The 22,736-nt window shown below is 39.2% G+C and overlaps 2 protein-coding genes across 2 annotated transcripts in view; one reads left to right on the top strand and one right to left on the bottom strand.

The window, feature by feature from the left end:
- The window catches only part of SERINC1 (serine incorporator 1), a 9,517-nt gene extending 2,083 nt beyond the window's left edge, over positions 1 to 7,434 (top strand). Inside the window, exons 3-9 of the mRNA XM_010181889.1 lie at positions 2,133 to 2,212; positions 2,407 to 2,544; positions 3,499 to 3,668; positions 3,787 to 3,877; positions 4,979 to 5,120; positions 5,222 to 5,452; positions 7,001 to 7,434. Coding sequence (XP_010180191.1) covers positions 2,133 to 2,212; positions 2,407 to 2,544; positions 3,499 to 3,668; positions 3,787 to 3,877; positions 4,979 to 5,120; positions 5,222 to 5,452; positions 7,001 to 7,139 — 991 coding nt within the window. The 3' untranslated portion in view covers positions 7,140 to 7,434. The remainder of the gene's footprint in view (positions 1 to 2,132; positions 2,213 to 2,406; positions 2,545 to 3,498; positions 3,669 to 3,786; positions 3,878 to 4,978; positions 5,121 to 5,221; positions 5,453 to 7,000) is intronic.
- Positions 7,435 to 9,592: 2,158 nt separating this feature from the next.
- Positions 9,593 to 21,378, bottom strand: HSF2 (heat shock transcription factor 2). The gene is given in 13 exon segments (XM_010181890.1): positions 9,593 to 10,352; positions 10,355 to 10,525; positions 10,902 to 10,986; positions 11,573 to 11,626; positions 13,066 to 13,171; positions 13,744 to 14,013; positions 15,294 to 15,463; positions 16,333 to 16,417; positions 16,518 to 16,579; positions 17,708 to 17,783; positions 20,033 to 20,157; positions 20,937 to 21,064; positions 21,275 to 21,378. Coding segments are annotated over 13 exon segments (1,473 nt in total). The 5' UTR covers positions 21,306 to 21,378; the 3' UTR covers positions 9,593 to 10,242.
- Positions 21,379 to 22,736: the final 1,358 nt, after the last annotated feature.

A 22,736-nucleotide genomic window follows, 5' to 3' on the forward strand; every position in this document is an offset into this window, starting at 1 on the left:
AAAGAAGACAATTAAGACTGAGCAGAATATTGCTTTGTTTATTCTTTTGTTTGTTTTGGCCTAAAGAAAAAACAACCAGGTTCAGTATTCAGGTGCATTAGCAGCAGTATCTTAGTTCAGCCTTTTCCCCTGCCCTGCTTTGTTCACGAGAGCTTACTTGTTTCAAGCACCAAAAAAAAATGTTTCAGGTACATTCTCTGTCAACACTTCATGTTTTTTTACAGTAAATACATCTATGTGATGTGGAATTAGTTTACTCTTAGCCAGTCTAATGTCAGCACTAAGGTAAAAGAAAAGATGGTACTTGTTAACTGTTACTGGTTAAATATTTAATAATCATAGAACCATTTGGTTGGAAAAGTTCTTTAAGATGATCATGTCCAACTATAGCCTGCTCACTACTAGAATAATGTCACTTGCAACACTTCTGTAATAACTAGTTGCTTCAGTAGTATGCCTTACAGGTAGCTTTTGAAAACCATGGCTTTTGATTTTTGAAATTGCATGCATCTTCAGTAATACTTTGCAATGTAATCTTTCTGTCAATGATTCGAAATATTCAGAATATTGGGTTTCCCACGTATGTATACTAACATTTTATTACCTACATACAAGTTAAGCCCAGTAATGTGGTCCAGTGCCAACGTTCACCTTCTTTGCTTGTGTAACAGCAGTCAGAATGGTTTCTTGCCTCAGGTTAGTAATACTAATAGAAAAAGATCGGTTATAATGAATTCACAGGATTGTTGTTGGCTTGCACAGAATCCATAGCAACTTAGGTGTTACTTTAGTGTTATTTTTGGCTGTCACACTCATTACATGGTTGGAAGATAAGATCCCTTTAAAAAGTCTGGAATTAGAGATGAAACCTTATACGAACTTGAACCTGTTCTTATTTCTATAATTGAAAATGATACTGATTTAAAAAAAACAATCCACGTGTGGATTCAACCACTAGTTTTAGTGGGGTATGTATTATACTGTACATGTTACGAGTTAATTCAGCTTTTAAACTGGGTTTAGTCACTTTTTTGTATTCCTGTGAAATAGCCCATTTTTTCCCCTATTCTGCACTTCCGTCATCTTGCGTCGTTTCTCTCCACACAATTGGTATTTATTCCTCTGCATGAGTTTGGTCTCTCTTCCTGCCTGTTATGATCAGGTGATGGTGACCAAAGTATGAGAAGGGAGAGAAAACCTGAAAAGCACGTGAGTGCTTGACGTGGCGGTGCTGTGGTACGTGTCTTTGTGCTGTATCCAGTTTTGGTGTGTGTGCAGAGCTGCTGTTACTCTCATCAGAAAACAGCCTTCACCTTCTTACAGTTTTATTGGCATAACTTTTTCATTTGAAGTTCCCTGTGCAGGATATGTTTGTACACGGCCTGCGTTTGAGATGAGTTTTGGGGAATCTTTGGCGGAAGATATTTCCGTGTCTGCCTTCTAGGCAACATTTGATGTGTTTTGTTTGTCCATGAGTGCATATCTTTCACTGGGGAAAAAATACAATCGTACTGCATTGGAATGAGGACTTAAAATCTGATTGTGTCCTTTCTGTGAAGGATCAATCCTTTGCTTTCGTTGTTGTGATAGATCCTCATCGGATGTAGGCCTCAAGAGTTTGAAGTTAGATGGGAAGAATCCAGGCTTTTGTACATCTCTGTTTTGTAAGAAATGAATCAGAACAGGTGGGGAACTTCAGCATTAAGGTTTCTGTCTCTGTAGGCACCAACCAGATCAAACCTTTTTGGTTTTGATATTAAGAACAGATAGGGATTTTTGTTTTTACTCATTTGTCTGATATGCAGGCAGTTCAGTAATCTCCCTGCTCCAGTGAAAAACCTTAAAAAAACCCAAAACAAACGAAAACAAAAAAACCCCAATTATATTCCACCCTAGCTTCATTTGTAATACGTCAGTGAGGAATCTCTGGGAAACGTGTCAAGCTCTGTGTCAGTCCACGACAGTTTAAGCTTAACTTTGTGGAGAACAAAAATCTCGGGCAAATAAAATAAGGTTTTTATCATCCTTCAAAAGAAGTGAGTTAGGAATGAGTGAATACGTTTGAGTTCTTGTGAATTAGATCAGACTTCAGCAGTTGCCTGACTTTTTTTTTTTTTTTAATTTCCCTTTAGATTCTGGTTCTTTAAATTTGCAACAGCACTTGCAATTAGCGTTGGAGCTTTCTTCATACCAGAGGGACCGTTTACAACTGGTAAGGGAATATTGTCTTCCATTCCATTATGGTGCAGTCACAACTGTTTTTAAAACAAAACTAAGCACATGCTGATGTCTTACAGTTTTTATTGTGGCTGTGTAACTATAGCACTCATCTGTGTTTAGGGACATTAAGACAGGATGGTAAATTATCTGTGGTTCTGAACTGGTTTTGTTTTATTTCTCTTTTAGTGTGGTTTTATGTTGGTATGGCTGGAGCATTCTGCTTTATTCTGATTCAGCTGGTCTTGCTTATTGACTTTGCCCACTCCTGGAATGAATCTTGGGTAGAAAAAATGGAGGAAGGAAACTCAAGGTGCTGGTATGCAGGTAAAGGACTGTACCACAATCAGGTCTTACATTTCGTTGTACGTTATGTCAAATAAGTTACTCACTAAGTAGTGCATTTTACCAGGGTGCAGAAGGGCTGCTTTGTGCATGAGTATCATTTTCTCAGATGGCGCAGTTCAGCTCTGTTGCCTTGCTGTCCTTTTGATGTCACCTTAAATGCGAGGGGGCAGGGAGAGGGGCAGCAGCCTCTGAGTAATAAGATCTAAACTTTGGGAGCAGGGCATCATCAGTTTATGATAACAGGGCAGTGGCAATTGTAGGTTTCTGGGCGGTTTTCAGCCACAGGCTTCGTTACACCTTAGTGCTGATTAACAATGAACTAGGCTGCTGCTGCTTCGAGTTGAGCGGAAGCATCTCAAACAATTGTTTTTTCATTCTGTCTGCTGGTCAGTCATTCTTTGAAGGTATCTGCTGAGTGAAGGGCCAAGATAGTGAAGGAGAGTACAAGTCATCTCACTGGATAAATGATATATTAATTTTAATAAAGTGTTTCGGATGGGATAGTTTAGGTGTTTCAAAAGAGAACGCAGCTTGTCTTTGTGCAATGGCCACTTCACTCTTTAATGTTTTTAATAAGATGGAATTGTGAAATAACATTTTGTTTTTCCTTCTATTGGAGAAGTAGTTCTTCAGTTTCTTTTCTAAGCTTTTATCCAAAGTGTATGTAGTATAATTGTATTCCTTCATACTTGCTCTTCTTGGTTGCTGTTAGAGCACTGGAGAATCAAGTATGGCTTCCCATTTATTGTGTTCTTTCTTTTTAACACCTTAGAGTATTGAAAGGAACTTGTTTCCTTTACATTTCAGTGCCCAGAGCTGCTCTCTAATTCTGTCACTGCATACCATATCCAAAACCTGATAAAAATGCAATATTATTTTAGTTTTAATACTCTTCATTATTAACTATTTTACTGTTTTTGTCTCTCTTCACAGCTCTGCTGTCAGCTACAGCTGTCAATTATCTGCTGTCTCTAGTGGCCATTGTCTTGTTCTACGTTTATTACACTCATCCAGAAGGTTGTTCTGAAAACAAGACGTTCATCAGTGTTAATATGCTGCTGTGTATTGGTGCTTCTGTAATGTCAATTCTGCCCAAGATCCAGGTGTAGTTTTAATTCGTTATCTTTTTTTTTTTCCTGTATTATCAGTCCTGGAAACCTATAACACAACCATGTCTGAGATCTTTACCTGACTTTGCTATTTCTTGACTTCTTTGTATAGGAATCTCAGCCAAGGTCTGGTTTGCTGCAGTCTTCTGTGATCACAATTTATACAATGTATTTGACTTGGTCAGCTATGACCAATGAACCAGGTAAGTGCAGTAGCGATTTATGGCTTTCAGGGTAACCAGTTCAGCAGTAAATTTTATCTTCACCTTTTTGCAAGGCAATACTAGCATGGAGTACTATAACGCATGCAAGTTAGAGGCAGGACTAATTAGTTTGTGTTTTCTTCCCCCACCCCAACTTTCTGTAATAATACTGAAGAAATAGGTCTTTCAAAGTCTTCATGTTTTTCACTTGCTCTTATGTTTACTGTATGAAGGAATTTCTACCCATTTTTGGCAGGATTGTAGTATTCTAAAGCTTAGATTTTTCAGATTACCACAGCTCTTCCAAGGCATCTGGAAGGTTCATCTCCCTACTGGGTTTCTAGTTTCTTACCTGGTGACTGAAATGCTACTGATTATATTTTTCCTAACTGAGGATTTAAAAAAAAGTATTAATAAATGTTTTCAACATTTCTTGTGTTTGAAAACAACTGAGAAGCTTTTAAAAATATTTAAAAATCAGGCTTTCAGGTGATTAAAATAAACTGCCAAATACTGATTTTGGTGTTTTTAATTGGGTCTCTGGCACTTTTATCTTAATTATGGACAGTGTTCTATGCTTCTGTGTGACAGCATAGATATGAGTCATAGCTGATTCCTGCAGTAATTGTGGGGAAATAAGATTGCTACTTTTCAGCTGTTTCATCTGTGTTGTATCTGTGGATTGGAAACTGTGGTAATATGAAGCTGACTTTGTAGCATTCTTTTCCCACTCTTGAGATTACTCTGTAGACTGTATGGTTGTCAAACTTATTTTCTAGTGGTACAATTTCTAAAGCTTAATATGCAAAGCATTTTTATTCTGTTGCATCTAATTACACGAGATGAAACAGTAAAGCAGTTGATACATATCTGTTTAAAATCCTTTATTTGCTCAAAGAGACAGGTCTTTATGCCACATACTGTCATTTGCCTGCTTTAGAGAGACTCAATAGGCTAAAATTGGATTCAAAGCTTTTTTACTAAAAGACTGTCATGGTCACAAAGTTTCTTTCTATTCCCATAGCATTCAGTGTGGAAATGTACTATAAATATTTGTTCTGTTCTTGTTTTAATTAATTTCTAATCTAATTTCCCCTACAGATAGGCGCTGTAACCCAAGTTTGCTGAGCATCATCGGTTACAACAGCACAACCATTCCAACCCAGGGTCAGGTAGTTCAGTGGTGGGATGCACAAGGAATTGTAGGACTGGTTTTGTTTTTGCTGTGTGTTCTCTACTCAAGGTAAGATTCCTTCAAAAAAAAATCCTATTAACTTGTAATACTTCTCATTGTCAGATACTAAATTTGAGTAACGATACTGTGTCCTGTCCTGCCACATACAGCATCCGAACATCCAACAACAGCCAAGTGAACAAGCTGATGCTGACCAGCGATGAATCAACACTGATAGAGGATGGAATGCCCAGGAGTGACGGCTCCCTTGACGACGGAGATGATGTGCACCGAGCCATAGATAACGAGAGGGATGGAGTTACTTACAGTTACTCCTTCTTTCATTTCATGCTGTTCCTGGCATCGCTGTATATCATGATGACACTTACCAACTGGTACAGGTATTTACATTTGATAGTATGTTGTGCTAATGATGAGCATACAAGATGCTATTTTCTGCTGGACAAGGAGGTGTAAGTTGAGTGCGCTGTGAGGATTGTAGGTCCTGAGTGGGACTTCTCAAGGGAATTATACTGTTTGATCTACATTACATGAATTGTATTTGAAAATTGGAGTAGCCAGCCTTGTTCACAAGTGTTTTCTAGGATAATTCTTGTGATTCACTGGACTGCTGAAATATGTCCTGTTGAACAGGACAGAGTCTTAAATTTTATAACAACTAAAAATACATGAGCACCAGGCTTGTGTCTGGTACAGAGAGCTGGAAAAGGGAGAGGTAGGACATCTTTCATCAGCAGGTCAGGGAAGGTGATTCTTCCCATCTACTCTGCACTGGTGAGGCCACACCTGGAGTTCTGCATCCAGTTCTGGGCTCCCCAGTATGAGAGATGTGGACATACTGGAGAGAGTCCAGTGAAGGTCCACAAAGATCATTGTCACCTGAGGAAAGGCTGAGAGCTGTGACTGGTCAGCCTGGAGAAGGCTCAGGGGCATCTTATCAGTGTATATTCTCCTGAAGGGAGAGTGCAAAGAGGACAGAGCCAGGCTCTTTTCGGTGGTGCCCAGTGACAGAAATAGAGGCAGTGGGCACAAACTGAAACGCGGGAGGTTTCCTCTGAACATCAGGAAATGCTTTTTTAATGTGAGGGTGACCAACAACTGGCACAGGTTGCCCGGGGAGGTTGTGGAGTCTCCATCCTTTGGAGATACTCAAAAGCCCTCTGGCCATAGTCCAGCCTAGCTGGCTGTAGGTGTCCCTGCTTGAGCAGGGGACTGGACAAGATAACCTTCAGAGGTCCCTTCCAACCTCAGCCCTTTTGTGGCAGGGTCTGTAGCAGAAGGAAATTAGGTTGTCTGCTCTCTGAAAAAAATCCAGTAAAATAGTTCTCCTATGTGTTAATTGTTATTCAGGTAGTCTTTCTACTATGTATGTTTGGTAATATTACATTAACAGCTTGAGCAGATGTTCTTCAGAATTTAAAAAAAACTGGTCTCTAATACTTTGCTAAGGACAATTTGTACCAAAATAAGAAAACTAGAAAGGTGTTTTCTTCAAAAGTAACTTGTAATAGGTAGTCCTGCTGTGGATTTGATTTGTGGGTTGATACGACACCAAGATTATTAGTACTTCTAGGTGCTGTCTTTTGGCAAGGTAAAATGCATTATTTGTATATAATTGCTGTCCGATTCCTGCCTTTCCACAGATTTGCTTAGAAATACCTCGTAATTATTTCTGCCTTTGGCAGCTTCTCTTACTAAGTATTTTTTGGGCTGCTGTTGCTTTCCACCTTCCTGTGACACCAGCTTACAAATGGTGCTTTTGTACAGCTTGGTGTGAAGTGCCTGGAAGAAGGAGGGCAGAGAGGTCCTTTGAGGTCTGGAGCTGAGGTGAAAATGATCTACTGTGAAAACAGTGTTGCAGGGTGGCTTACTACACCAGTATGTAGTACTGAAACAAAAATTGCTTTTGTCTCTTCCTTCTTTCACAGTCCGGATTCCTCTTATGAGACAATGACCAGCAAATGGCCATCTGTCTGGGTGAAGATATCTTCCAGCTGGATTGGCATCGTGCTGTACGTGTGGACTCTGGTTGCTCCGCTGGTCCTTACGAACCGTGACTTTGACTAGGCTGTGCTGTTCTCTAGGGAGACTGCCTTTGCTTCACTGTGTCTTTGAAACAAACAGTATTCCCAATAATAGTGCAGTTGTAAATGCGTGTGCGTGCACGTCTGTGTGTATGTAGTATACCCTCCTTTATTCTGCATGATGACCTTGAATCATCTCTTGTCATGTCACTAAATGACTTTTTCTATCTGAGCTCAGTGACAGTTGCTATAATGATGGTTTTCATAGGATTACTCCTAGATCAAGTGCTTCGGGAGCATTGGATGCAAGATCAAGACCATTTGGAAGTAGGTTTTTTCTTTCGTCTCAGTTGCATTAAATAGTTGTAGGGAAGAAAGTGCAAGTGATAATTAGGGTAACAAAACAGTACTAGATCAGGCTTTGCAAGCAAAGGAGGGAACTGCCTTTGATCATCTCTGTTGCCTTGATTCCAAAGGAAGTCTTGAGTAAGCATTGAGACTCAAAATTGTGCTTGTTAGAGTTTAGTGGACATCTGGCAGCACTTTGGCACCAACAGCCTGACCTTTTCCTGTCCTGAGGGCAGCAATACCAATGTTAAATGGGGAAACTGGCACCTGAGGCTGCCGAGGAGCTGATGTCTTCCTTGGGTCTACTGTGTCCCATTGCAGACACTCTCTGGAAGAACATCCTGGTATTAGATGCTCAGCAGCATGCTTTTAAGGCACCTGTTTACAATATGCATCTATGTATTTTTTTTTATAAGTAGTTTAAGTGGAATAGCTGTGCTGTAATTTATTGCTGTTTTGTGTGCCGCTTTTGTTCTTGGCTAAGCTACAATCACAGAGTTTGCGAGGAGCCGAGTGGTGAAAACTGTAAGCCCTGTAGAGGATTTTTTTGAGTACTATGGTTAAAAAAGAGGAGGAAAAAGAGCACTGAAATGACAGTAACTAAAGGAGGCTTGCTTTAACTGAGGCTTCGATAAAAGCGTTTCTTAACGTATTTGGGGCTCTAAAATTTGAAATCTTTTAATGTATTAGGTGTTTTGCTGCTTGTCCATTGCCAGAGATGGACTTGAGCCTAGAACATGTAACTCTAGGCATGAGGTAAGACATTCATCTGTTTGATTAAAAAACTGTATAGTTCCTGTGCAGTTACCAAATCTTTAATGCTTTTGTGCTTGCTGCTTTGTTACTGAAGTATGTAAGCTGCATTATGTATATCTCTGTTACTTGCTACAACTTGAGACTTGAGCAGCCTGGCCCTAGAGCCTTCAGCAGATGTGGTGTTTATACTGTTACTTCCTGTTGCTAATTATTCTCTAAGCTTTTATTTTAATTCTGCATCTAAACACTGGCATTTACTGCAGAGTCAGTCAAACTTGAGATGGTAACGGAAGGATTAGTAAAGGCTTGTAATAATTTGGAGTATGTTGTTACCTTATTAATAAATAAATTTGGATGAATATGTCTGGTGACTTTGATGTCTCACACCACTGCCAGATGTGGATAGCGTGTGGGTTTGTTGTATTCTAGTCTTTTCTTCTGGGATGTTTTACAGCACTTACGATGTGAGAAGCAACAGCTGACAGTGCAGCCTCTGTGGGAGATCACAGTTACTCCCCTGTGTGGTTTTCTAGCAGTTCTTCTCTGTGCCCTTTGCGCATCTCTCTGAGAACACAAACACACTTCATACTTGTAACTGCACTCCTGTCATCTGCTGCTGCATTGTGTTGCATCTGTGTTTGTTACCTTTTGGTAAAACATCTGAACACTAGGTTTAATCCCGAGTCCTGTAACAAATAAATAGTCACTGAGTTAGATGATCAGACAGCAGTGTCTGGGCTCAGCTCTTTCTACACAGGGCTAGACTACTCCTTTAAAAAAAAAATAAAAAATTGAGTGCGTTGCCAGAATTGTGGAAGGTATTTTTCTTGTTTTATGTATGAAGTTACTAAAACCCAGTTTCTTCACTGGACATCTTGCACACTGGAGCTTCTGAGAAGTCCCAAGCTACAGCTTTGAATGCAGAGAGGAAAACTTTTACCTTCAGTTAGGGTTTAACAGACTGTTTATGTTTAATCAGGAGCTCAGGGTGAGGTTATTTAGTTATGTCACCTGCACCCTCACCTGGTGGTGTAGTAACCCCTCTGGCATTCAGCTATCTGTGTAGTACTACAGTCTGTAAACATGGAGGACTTCAGTAAAAGCAGCAATGGAAACACACCTTTGAGTAGGGGCAGAGTTCTTCCAGAAGAAGGCGCCATAGGGCTCTGCTATAGTTCTCAGTAACAAAACAGGAAACATTCTCCGGTGTGCTACTAAAGGAAAACAGTTTGCTGTATTAGGCATTTGTTCTGGAGGCAAGGAAACTCTTTTCCAGTAAATGTGCACAGAAGCAAACCTCACTGCACAGCTACTAAGGCGTGAAACATGCAGGCTGTTAAATCCATACCTGTCTAGCATACAGAATAAGGGATAACTCTTAACAAATATCACACTTAAGTAACATTTATTTTACCAGACTAGATGGTCCAAGTTAAAAGTACTCATGCAGTCAAGGGGCCTGGCGGCTGTAAAGAACTTTTCCCCAGTTTGTGCTGTGTATAAGCACTTCCACTGAAGTGAAAGTAAGGCAGAACCAAGATTTAGCAAGGTACAGGCACTTTGTTCCCAATTAAAGCAGGGAAAAAAAAAGCCTACATCAGGTCCTGGTCCCCCCCACCCCAAAAAAAGCCTCATGTTTGTAAAATAAAACACTGTAAAAAATAGAAAAAACCCAAAATACAGAAAGTCAGTGCTCCCTAACCATACACTACTAGTTTACATCATCATATGTATAAGAAATCATAAATCAAAGCTTCCTATTAACAAGTGTTCAGTTGCCTGGGCTATGCAGTGATTATGTATAATACCAAGTATTGGACAGCAGCACAGTAACAGTCTGACTTGGTATTGCCAACCGTGTCTAACAGCTTGTCTAACCATGTAGTTAAATGATTGCTTGTAAGAAGTAACATAGGAAAGGTATTTTAGATTCCACATTACCTGGTTACATAAAACAGTGATTTACAAAAAAACCTCGTATACCAAACAATATTCTAAATAAATAGTTCATCTTCATAACTATATACAGAGGTCCCATGACATCAGTTGTCCAAGAACGGCATGTCCGTGTCCATGGGTGCTGGAGCAAGTTCACATAGATAGAACAGCGTGGCTTCACTCGCCTCTGCCTCCGTCAGCGGCTCCAAAAAAAGCTCTGGGTGGGCGCGGGATCCAGGCTGCTCTCCAGGAGCTCGTCCACTTCCAGGGGTTTCTCAACAGAGGAAGAAGTTTCGGCTGTGGAGCTCCCACTCTCAGTAGCACAGCCTGGGTTCCCATCGAGGAATGCAAGGAGGGGAAACACAGTGTACTGTACCAGCTGTTTATCTAAGGGGGGAAAAAATTCCCAAAACATTATCAGTTGACATGCCTTTCTATCTGCAGAAGAGGCAAAAAACAACAACAAAAAAGTAAAATCTACCCCATACCCCACAGAATTTGTTTAAAGATTAATTAATAAAAAACCATGACAGCTATTTGTTTTAAATGAATGATTAAATAACTGTAACATTATTTATTCAGATTCTCCTGCAAAAATATCCATTTCCATATCCAGTGCCAAAAACCTAAAAAGCAAGTATTTTCTTGTGGTTATTTGCTTATTAGCATGACACAAAAACAGCCAAAGAGCAAACAGCCAAATGATTTTTAGAACAACACTTGTTTAACTGTTAAGTTGTTTCAACAAAACACTAAAACCAACCTGATGTGGGCTTAGAAACCTGTGTTTCCTGTGAAGCCTCTGGATCAGCATTATTCTTGGTAGTTTCTATTCCCTTTGTCTCCATCTGGAAACAAAAGCAGAATCTTAAACATACACTTAGTCTTTTCCAATGCCGCTAGAACACAGCTGACCAAGTATTAAAAAAAAATATTTGTGAAGGGATGCAGTGGTAGCAGGACCCATACTAACAGACCTTGGCTGAGAAAGTGTGAAATGGAAACAAGCAAGAACCAAAACCAACACCCATAAATGAAAATGACAAATCCAAGGAGCCAGATCTTTGCTTTACTGCTTCTTCTCGTGTTTCTTTTCCCACCAGACAACACAGATGAAAACATTCTGACAAAGTGTGTACCATGCCTGCATGGACTAAAATCTTAGAGGATACAAAAGTCAAAGGACTTGCACAGGTATTGGCCTCAAGGCAATGTGAGTTTTGAAGGACAGTATTAATCAGCGTGCTTTTTCCCTTTTCTGTTTGAAACCTAACAAACAGGATGAATTCAGCTGCAGCCTTCCTATTCTCATACATGTCTTGAAAGCCAGAGCATGAAAAAAGTGCTATGATGCCAGTAAAGAAAACAGAAAAGGATGAATACAGTTTGCATCTCTCACTACTGAGTACAGTGAGAAATGGATTTAAGACTTACTTTGGTATTAGTGATATGATCTGTGGGATTCATCTGCACGGAGCTTGTAAAAAGCTGAATAAGACAAAACACATCAAGTTTTAAGTATCTCGATGTTGCTATTAAGAATACAAGAATGTCACAACAGCGTGTGCAAGAATAATCCCTGTAGTTGATGCTTTCACCTTCTATCAGGATTAGAGTTTACTTACAGGGAGTTACCACTTCTGCAGAGAAAACAGCTTTGGAGCATAACAGTTTGGAATTCCATGAGCCTCAGTCACAAAAGAAACAACTCCCTTACATCTAACTTAGCCTAACATGTTTTCCTGCAGTCTTAAAATACCAACTCCTTCTTATGTTGGTGCACGGAGAATTCTGCATACAGTAAGGAAAAACACACCCTGACAAGTTTGCACATAACACAAAACTGGAAGGGTTCATCAGTATGTGGGAGAGCAGAGCTGCTGTTAAGAGGGATCTCAGCAAGGTGGAAGAGGGGCCAACAGGCACACCATCACAGCCAAATACATTCAAGACACAATAACCTCATGCACTGGCCCGGGTTAGGGACCAAACAGACTGAGAGCAGCTCCTCAGAGAGGGACCTGGAAGTCGTCGTAGATAACACCCTGCCATAAGCCAGCAGCAGGGCCTTGCTACAGAGAGCCATGCTCTGCTGCAGGCAAAGCACAGTCAGGAGGTAGGTGGAAGCAATCACTTCTCTCTACAGAGCACCTGAGGCCACTTGTGGAAAAGTGTCCAGTTTCAGGCCTCCCAGTATGAGAATTTTCAAACTAGAGGGCGTGTCTGGAGGGCCACAGATCGTTGGGGCATGACACATGCAAGAGGCTGAGGGAGCGTGGCTTATCTACTCTGGCAGACAAGGGAGGATGACTGCACTCTTCCATGGCTTCTAAAGAGGTGTTACAGAGAAGACAAACTCCACAAAGGTGGACAAAGGACAGAAGCAAGAGTTACAAGATGCAGCAGGGAAATTAAGAATTTCCTTGTGTCAGTCACAACAAAGAAGAGTCAAGCACTGGCACAGGCACCTGAGAGGCTGTGGAATCTCCTATCTTTGAGATCTCAGAATCTGAGTCAACAAGGTCCTGAGTAACATGATCTAACTTTCAAGCTGGCCCTGCTTTGAGCAAGGGGGCTGGACTAGACAACCAGCAGGTCCTTTCCAACTTACACCATTCTACTCAACATAAATCTGAAGAGAAACTGAGAACATATACAGACTGCCAAGAAGTAACCTGAAATGGCAGAGGAACGTGCAATATTAAAAAAGCCATTCTTCCATTGAAAACTTAAGCATTCGCTTGAACCGTAGTGTAGCAGAGAATGATACCAAAAGCCTCAGAAACGCACATTTGCAAATATTTAGAACCTTCCCTTTTTAAAGGGAAGAAAGGCAAAAAATACCTGTTGTGTTTTAAATCTACAACACACACAAATAGTTTCTGTAGCATATTACCAAAATACTTAAAATAAACAGTGAAAATTACATCGACCAGGAGATCTGGATCTATGCTGAACTGTCGTCCTGATAACATAGCTTGGAAGTCCTCTAAACTGCAGTCGATACTGTCAAGATAATCCAGAAGTTCAACTCTAGAAGACAAACAATATTTTACTGCTGTAACCCTTAACAAAAGGAAAATAAATCCACAATTAAGCTTTACACAGATGTACTACGTGCATCTAAAAATCTTCACCAGACCTAGAATGACCAAAGCCTTTCATTAGTAATAACCTCTGAAAAAACCAAAAACTTTTAGCCTTTTTAGAGAACCCAAGTAAAGCAGACAGGTGCTCCAAAACAGGTACCACATCAACGTAACACTCTTGACACGACATCAGCAGAGATGCAATTCTTGCATGCAGGTAGCCCTGAAGAGTTCCATCCACCTGCAAGAGGTATGCAGGTAAATCCTGACACTTTGAACAAAGACTACAACATTACACTGTCAAGAGTATGTGCCCCAACTCACTCGCTACATGATGAAAATCAGAGGTCCCATCTTAAAATACTTAAAACAGGAGGATCTTTAGAAACTGGCTAGAATAAAGGTGATCTAGAAATTTAAAGTTCACAATAGAAACTACTATTCATTATTTTTACTTCAGTTAAACAATCAGCTCTAATACTTGGGGAAAAAAACCCAAAAGATCACGCTACTCACTTTCCAAGAAGATTTATGTTCTGTGAAATTACTCCATTCTCACTGAGGATGGAATCCATCATCGACACCGGATCTTCTGCAGTTAAAGTTGACTGGTTATTCAGCTGTATGGCACTTGACATGAATGGGCTTGTACTGTCACTGACAGGGCTGAGGGGATCATTAGCTGGGACTGCAACTGATTCTGTGCTTTTATCTCCTTGAATTACAGGGGCGTATTCTTCTTCGTTATCATCTTCCACAATTACAATATCAGGAGAATTACTACAACTGTAATATGAGACAAATGAATTAAAGCATTTCCTACACTTATTTGAATTTAAATTAGAACTATTCCACAGGTTTAGTTACTTCTCATTTTTTGTCATGCTACTATACGGAAATAAACTTTCCTACTGCTCTTTAATACAAAACACAGCAAGATACTGTCATGCTCAGTGCAGTTAACGCAGCTCAGCTAGCAGACACTGTTGTGCTGGACATTAATAACTACTAAAAACATAAAGGAACACTGGTATTTTTTTGCATTATAACAACTATAAGCTCACATATAAATGTAAACTATGTACAAAGTGGACGGAAGCGTATGAGGCCATCAGACTAGACAGACAACATATATCTCACATCCTTCCCCCATTGAACAGAATCAGATCTGGAGCATCCGTAACAAAGGATCTCAGTCAATAGTGTTGTAGTTAATTAACTTTGTTATGTATACAAGGAAGGCAACCTAAAAATCAATAAAGAGTCTCAAATAATTTGCTTTCCTCCATGTTCTGGTTTTCTTAACTCTTAAGCAGCTGTTAATTGTGCTGCCTCTCTATCACAGCCTTATCTTCACAAAGCTTTTCTATCAGAAAAGGCATTCCCAGACACCAGCTGAACAAGAACAGTGGTACTAGTTCAAGTATTAGCTAGAAATATCTGTTTTATTTTCTGAGGAATAATATAGGTCCTATCAATAGAATGCAGCTAAGGAAGAGAGTTGCATCTCAATCCCTGGACCAAGTTTCAAGTGCTCATAGCTTAATGATGAACTACTTCTACATTGTTAAGTACAGACAGGAAGGAACACAGTCACAAAACACTTGGGACTGAAACCAACCAACCAACCCACCCTGAAATTAACTGGCTTAATACAGTTCAAAGACCACACTAACACTTGACAAACAGCATATGTAAGTTATTATCCATAAAAACCTGTAAAAACACAGAAAATAATTCCTGTCTGTATTCATAACCAAAACTAAGATGACATCACTTACTCTGTCTTTGGACAAGCAGCATACTTAACAAGAGTGCAGTAATACCGATTGCTTCTCACTAGTTTCTATCCTCAGCATATTAAAACTCCAACAACTATTTCGAACAAATCCAGAGGCCAATAAATCAGAGCCTGGTGTGAATTCACAGACTGATCTTCTGTATGTGCACGAGTACTGTATAATCCTGATCACTTCATTAAAAATAAGTATCTAAGACATCTGAATTATAGCATTTATACAACACTGAAAACCAATTATCTATATAGACTTCTAGAGAGGACTTACTTGGAAGAATCTGAAGTGGTATCTTCATTTGTTTCCGGTGTAATGGGTAGACTTTCTTCATCACCCATAGGATTTTCTTCATCACCCACATCCTCAGTAACATCATAAATAATGATATCATCTGAAATCTGTCCCCTTTGTTTTAAGCCCTCAGGTCTGTTGAGAGGTACCTAAGAATTATTTTTAAAAGAGTCAGGGGACAGAAGGACAATAAGCTTCAGCATCCTGATAGTTATCACTGTATCTCACAACACTTCAATTCTCAAGAGGTGTAAGAGCTTTCCTACATGTTGGATATTGCAAGCTGCTTGTGTAGCTCTTAATTTAGTAGAAAAAATATACAAATAAATGAACAAGCTGCATAATAGCAACTACAGGAAAAACATCTTTCAAATACTACAAAAAATAAAAATATACTAGCATTGTCAACAAAAGCAACAAAAAAGCTGCAACAGCAGGATGACAGAGTAACTAAAAATATTAAAACAGTGACTGGAATTTAAATAGCACTTTCTTATAAAGTTATTCATTCTAGTATCATGCTACAGCACTCATTCTAATAATTTCCCCACCAAACACTATCTGGACAGCAGACAGTAATTTTCAGTGGCATGATGCATTCAAATGGCCAGGAACTTGACATGATTTTGCTTAGCTGGATGCTGCCTTGCAGAGCAACACACTGGATCCTTGTCCCTCTACGGGGCTTGGTGTGCCTGACTCCCAGAGATAACGCCACAACATACATATGCTATTTCTAACAGCACTGTTATTAAAAGCAGACTGCTTCTGGTAGGATCGCATCAAGCTGTATTTAATACACAGGTAACTGGCTTACACATGCTTATATTGAAAGGGGAACAGTGATGATCAACACGCTTGTTTTCTGAAGGAAACACATGGCAAATCACTTCTAAAAGTTGATATCTCTCAGTACACAGCTATGTTTTATTCCCTGTAAGACAAGCTACTTGATCTGTCTGGCCCTCTCCACTCCTTCCTTCATCATAACAAAGAGTACACATAAAAGAAAGCTTACATGGTGGTTACTGTCAGCTGGTTCTTTCACAATTTTCTGGAATACATTTGACTTTGTAGGCCCATTAGTGTTCAGAAGTAGAGGCCTAAATCAGAAAGAGTAAAGGAAGAAAACCATCTCAAAACTAAAACAGCAAAACACATCAGTATATTGACTGGACAGCAAGTTTTCAAGACCTTATTTACCTCTTGCGTTTTAGGCTCACCAGTTGGTTATTCTGCACCAAGGTAACAATAAATTGTACAATCTATGAGGAAAACAACACCATTGTTAATCGCTCTACTCTGTAATGGTTTCTTTCAGAGTATCAAGATAAATTACAGCCAGAAGATTTCAGTATTAGAATCTATACATAAAGAGCAAAACACTTATTTTGTGTAGTAACTCTCATATAGAACTGTTCAAAAAAGTTAAAAATCCTGGTAGAATAGAAAACACTGCTGGTAATATCTGGTCAAAATAGTTATTCAGTTGTCTGAGAAAGGCTTTTAACATAGCAGGTGGTAAGAGTAGACCTTTACACTACATCATACAGTACACAGAAAAACATCCAGCAAGTCAAAATATTAGAGGAATTCTAATAAGCAATGACAGAAGGCACATAAGGATGTTGACTGTACACATAACCTGTATCTGTAAATACTGGTTCTAGTGAAAGACATTTTTGACAGATTCAGAAAAAATGACATGTACACTTAACAGTACTCATCAGCTGCCCTTCTTTTTGAAATGTTAGACTTTCTTTCCTTATGTTTTAAATTTAAGGATTAAATGTATGTATCTGGTTTGAACAAACTGAAAAAAATCAGTAAGTCTCTGCCACAAGGCTGCTCTCAGCGTCGCTGTTTCTGATATGTAAAAAAAATTAAATCTGTCGACTCTTCACATTTGTATCATTTTTGATAGATCATAAATCTGACTGTTAAAGCTAAGCTCACATGTTATCAGTGGGTTCCACTCAATAATCTTATTTGTTCAGGAACTTTAGAAATACAGAGTCAGAGGGTCAGTTAAGTGGGACAGTGGTGAACTTCCAATACAGAACTTTTTAATTCTTGCAGTGAGAACAAGTTTTTCCTGAGATCATCCAACAGAATATTAGTCATCCAATTCCTAAAGTAATAAAAAATGGATGGATCATTTTAAGGATATCTTAACGAATGCTGTATGATGTTTAAGCCTCTTTCTTTGAAAATGTTTACAAGAGTTTGGCCTTATCTTCCAGATTAAATGATACAGCACCCTGTTTTTTTCTATTAAAAAGCAATTTCACACACTACCAAAAAAGGAGGGCAAAGCAAGGTAACATATAGCATAGTATTCCTTGTTCAAAAGCACTCGCTCATTCACATACAACACCTGAATGAAGCCTTACCTTCCGAATAACTTGCTGCTGGTGCACATGTTTTGCTCTCAGTTCTGCCACTTCCCTCCAAAGGGATTCATTCTCCCTGTTTGAAAAGGATGATTTAGAAGTCAAACTAAAACTAAGTTTTAAAATATTTACATTAATATTTTTTGTTAAAGATTAGTTGGCTTCATTAAAGCTCTTTGAAATGTTTTTTTAGGTTGGGAGGAAAAAGAAAAAAAAAGGACACAGTCAGCAGCCTTGGCAAATAATTACAAAATGGAAATCCAAACATAACAAATAGCCTGCAGAGAATTTCCAGCCCCCTTTAAAAAAAATCCCAAATTTGGCAATACTTACTACACATACATTCAGCATTTAAAAATTAACTATTTTGTTTCCTTTCCCGTAACAAAGTTACCTTCTCCTCTTCCTTCTAGTAATTAAATCCTAAGGAATTAAATAAAAAGAAAATAAATCAAGCATACAACTGGTTTCTGGCGGCAGCAGCAAAGGACCAAACAGCGTAAGAACGCAGTTTCCTCTCAACACTAAAAACCAGTAGTTCTTTATCTGTATCAACGCTGTTTGTCCTCTCTCACATACTTCTTGCTAGATGCAAGTCAGCAACAGCACATCCACCTTAAAAGCATCTTTACTCTCAAGTCATACATGCGGCTGTGTAGGTCATCCTAACAGTGGTATCTATTAGCTCCAGTAAAGGACCATGTTAGGTGCTAAAAAATAATAGGAGCACAGCAGAGATGGCAGTTTTCATGAAGCACTGCCATTTTACAAACTCACAGGAGCCCAGTTACCGAGACGGTATAAAAACTGCTGTAAACTGGCCCTTGCTATCGTATCCATGAACTTTGTAGTTTCCAACAGCATAAAGCATATAAGAGGTAGATAATGAAGATCAAAAGCTTCAGCGAATGAGGAAAGACAACATACCATCCTCTCTTTAGCAGTTTAGTTTTCAACCCAGATGTATGCCAAAAAAGGAAGAAAGTCTCTCCACTGGTGTTTGGATTTTTAGGAAACCTTAAGCTAAGTTTCCAAAACCAGCTGTTTTTATGCTGTGTGAAGCAGCTTATTGCTCACTCCTCAAACTGTTCCTATGTCCAACATACAAGAGTACAGTTCCACCACAGATTTAACAACTGAGGTCGGGGGATTCTGAACTTTCTCAGTTTTCCCACCAGCTTTATTAACCTGTTTTGTAGGGCTAGGTCTTCTGAGTTAGCTCCAGTTTCCACCTTGATCATTTTCAACTCATAGGACAAGAAGAAGTATGTCAAATACCAACTATTCTATCTTCCCTTCTCTACAAATTGTCAGGTTGTTAGCAACCGGATGTCATTTCAGCCAAAGTCAGCCCTGCTCTGGGCAGGGGTTTGGACCTGATGGTCTTCTGAGATTCCCTCAAATCAAAATTGGTCTATGACTTGAAAAGGGTGGATACGAACATTTTTATTCTATACCAGAGAGATTCTAATAAAGACTTTTTCTCAACAAAGTAAATTTCCCTCCAAATACTCTACTACCTAAGTAATTAGAACTGAAGACCAGAAATGACAACATTTACTTTTTAAAGCTTGTACTAATCAGTGACCTCTGCCACTGAGGTACACAATATTTACATTCTCAACTTCACATAAGTTAAGGAGTCCTGAGATAGAGTTGCTTATGCTCATATATCCGGTCTTTATCCACACACTCTAAAGGATCACTTAATTTGTGACATACATCTCTCTTACCAAAGAGGTAATAATGCAATTCTATACTCTATTTACATTTGGGCTTTAGATCTGTACCTCTATCACTGAGGCAACTAATAAATTTCCAAATCAGATTTCTAAATAGATTTTCATAGGCAACAACTCTTTGCAATTTTCAGCAGTGGGGGAGTGAAACCTACAATAGGACAATAAAAAGTAGTAAGCAAAGAGATAAATTGCAATAAGAAAGTATTATAAGCAATTTGCACAAACCAAACTGCTTCAAACTGAACACAGTAACTACTTCAAACCTGAAGACATAAACCAGCATACTTTATGCTAAGAGCCAAATTGAATATTTGGCCTCAGCAGCATTATGCAACAATTATTAAAGGTGTTATTTAATTGTCCACTAATAAAAGAGTTCTTCAAACACGAACATTGCCTATGACTTTTAGCCATATCACAATATTCAATTTTTAGTGCAATTCTTTTATTGAAATGTATTCTCTCCTAAAGCAGTAAAGTTAGGTAATAAGAAACCAAGAGATACCTAAAATTAGGTCTGTGTCCGGTACCTATTATCAGAATTATTCAGTTTTAGGGATGAACTGCTGATGAACCAACTTACCTCTTCAAAACAGACAATCGAGATTCAATAGTCTCTTGTTTAATTTGCACCTTTTGAGCATTACTTATTATTTTGGAGAGATCTTCCTGACGTATCTTGTTTTCTTCCGGTCTCGAAGAAGAAACCTTTAAAAGATTAGATTCCAGAAACAACACTTTCCTTTACTCACTGTTAACTATTATTTTCTTTTAGTGATCAAGTATATTTTCTTCTAGTGTTGAATAACAAACCAAGTATCAAGTAAAAAAAATACAGAAACACACAGACATTTCCTTACAGCTGTCATCACATTGGCTTTAGTTGTTACAAACATTTGTCTACATTCAGATTCTTCAGGCATTCTCCTAAGCGCTCCACTTCATCACAACTGCTTCAAAATAATCCAATGTTAATAAGTACATCTCTCTCGCAACAGTTTAACTTGCCATATTTTTATTTGGTATCTACAGTCACCTGATTCAGAATAACAGCAGAGCACATTTCAGAATCATATTTAGCAGCATAACAAAGAAGTTTATAAGTCTGCCCCCTGTTTTCTTTGGTGGGGTTTAATGTTTATAGTAGTTTTGTTCTGAAACAAGCTACATTAAAAAGCAGACTGTTATATTACTGATGGTGAAGTCAAAGCATGCTCTGCAGTTCTCATACCCATCTGCAAAATACCATATTTGTATAACTTGCTCATTTTTGCCACCTGTGAAACATATTACGACAGCAAAGCAGGTTAAATAAAGGAACATAGACAAATCCCCCAAAATATCTTTAAATTAGACAAGATATATATGAAAGCAGTGCAGCCTAAACTCCAAACTTACTTGCACTCACAATCCTGCAGTTAAATTTGACAAGAACTTTGCTATTCATAGCTACTAGCACAGGTTTTCCACATAGAGTTTTCACTCACCTTTCTTTTAATGTGTTCCAACAAGTCCTCCCGGCCCTGCTTAAAATACGGGTGCTGAAATTCTACTGGACCATCTCGCTCCAGTTTGACAATCCCAGACTCAACATGGACAACTTTTCGGAAGCCATCTTTAAAAAAAAAAAAGAAAAAAACCCCCTCTCAAAACCCACATTAAGAAATTTGAACTATGCTGTTCCAACTATCCTGTTAACAGTTTCGAGGTTGCGACAGTATCCTAGTTGCAGAGAACACAGGGCCACTGCTCAAAGGAAACTGTATATAACTAAACATGTATAGGATCTAGAACTTTGCTAGAAAGCAAAAACTCAAGAACTTACAGATGTTTAACTGTCTGACAAAGCTCGCCATGTTGTTGTGCTTGAAGTACTTGGGAAGAATCTCTTTGGCAAATCTCTGTTCATCCAACACCAAGAAACTCTGGCCATTCTAAAATAAAAGACAGTAAGCTACTTAAAGACCATTGTAGAACACATGCTAGGCTTTCAGAATTAATCACCAGATAGGAATGTTTCCTCTGTTCATGCAGTATGTAACTGACCTGCTTGCCTACAATTTTCCACAACAAAAAGTGTACAAACCCCGCAGCTGCAAAGCAACAGTGTACTATCGATTTACATTGCTATCCAGGGAACACCTCTATTGTTACCCACTGCTTCATCAAGAAAAAAATTTGTTGCTTACCAACAATTACCACCATTTATTTCACTACAGGACAATGCTACAATTTGGTACATAGCTTTAAAGTGCTGCGAAGGAATCTAACAAAGAGACTGTGCAGGGGAAAAAAGCAACAACCAGCTGAGACTGAGGGGACTTGTAGAGCAGATGGAGCTGTCAAAGAGCTGAGGGTGTCCACTGAGTTTTGGAGTTACCAAGAAGGTAACCACCCAAGGCAATATCCCCCTCCTCCTGGGATGCCAATTATGAGGCAGGACTGATCTTTTATTTCACCCACAGGCTTTGACTAAAATAGAAGGCTCAGCAGTTTGTTCTTCAGCTCTGGGGTCCCCAGCATAAATAAGGACATGGACCTGTTGGAGCGAGTCCAGAGAAGGGCCACAAAGATGATCGGGGGCTGGAACAACTCCTCTATGAGGCCAGGCTAAGAAAGTTGGGGTTGTTCCGCCTGGAGAAGAGAAGGCTCTGAGGAGACCTTATAACAGCCTTCCAGTATCTGAAGGTGGCCTACAGGAAAGATGAGGAGGGACTTTTCACAAGGGCATGTAGTGACATGACAAGGCGTAATGGTTTCAAACTGAAAGAGGGTAGATTTAGACTAGATACTAGGAAGCAATTCTTTACTGTGAGGGTGGTGAGACACTGGAACAGGCTCCCCAGGAAAGTTGCAGATGCTCCCCCTCCTGCCCCCGAAATGTTCAAGACCAGGTTGGACAGGATTTTGAGCAACCTGGTCTGGTGGGGGGTAGCAAGGGCCTGGAGTGGATGGATCCTTTCCAAACCATTCCATGATTCTATAACTGTGCTCATTTAACTAAAGGACAAGTAATTGCCAGAATCCAAGTAAGGTACTTCAAAATGGTTCAGGCTTTGTCTGTACATCCACAGTATCCTCACTCTGCATTTAATGAGAAGCCTATCATCTTCAACAAATGTAAACACTGATACTGCACCTTCTTAGAAGCCCTTTAGTTCAACTAGTCACATTGGTTTCTTACCCCAAATGCCAGCAGTTCTATGATCCCAAGAAGCTTAAAGAACCAACCATGAGACTATGTGAAGATCCTTGCCCAATAGCTTGTTTTTGATAAGCCAGCAACG

This window comes from Mesitornis unicolor, unplaced genomic scaffold (genome assembly GCF_000695765.1).
Source record: "Mesitornis unicolor isolate BGI_N332 unplaced genomic scaffold, ASM69576v1 scaffold20393, whole genome shotgun sequence".
In the NCBI taxonomy this organism is placed as follows: domain Eukaryota; kingdom Metazoa; phylum Chordata; class Aves; order Mesitornithiformes; family Mesitornithidae; genus Mesitornis; species Mesitornis unicolor.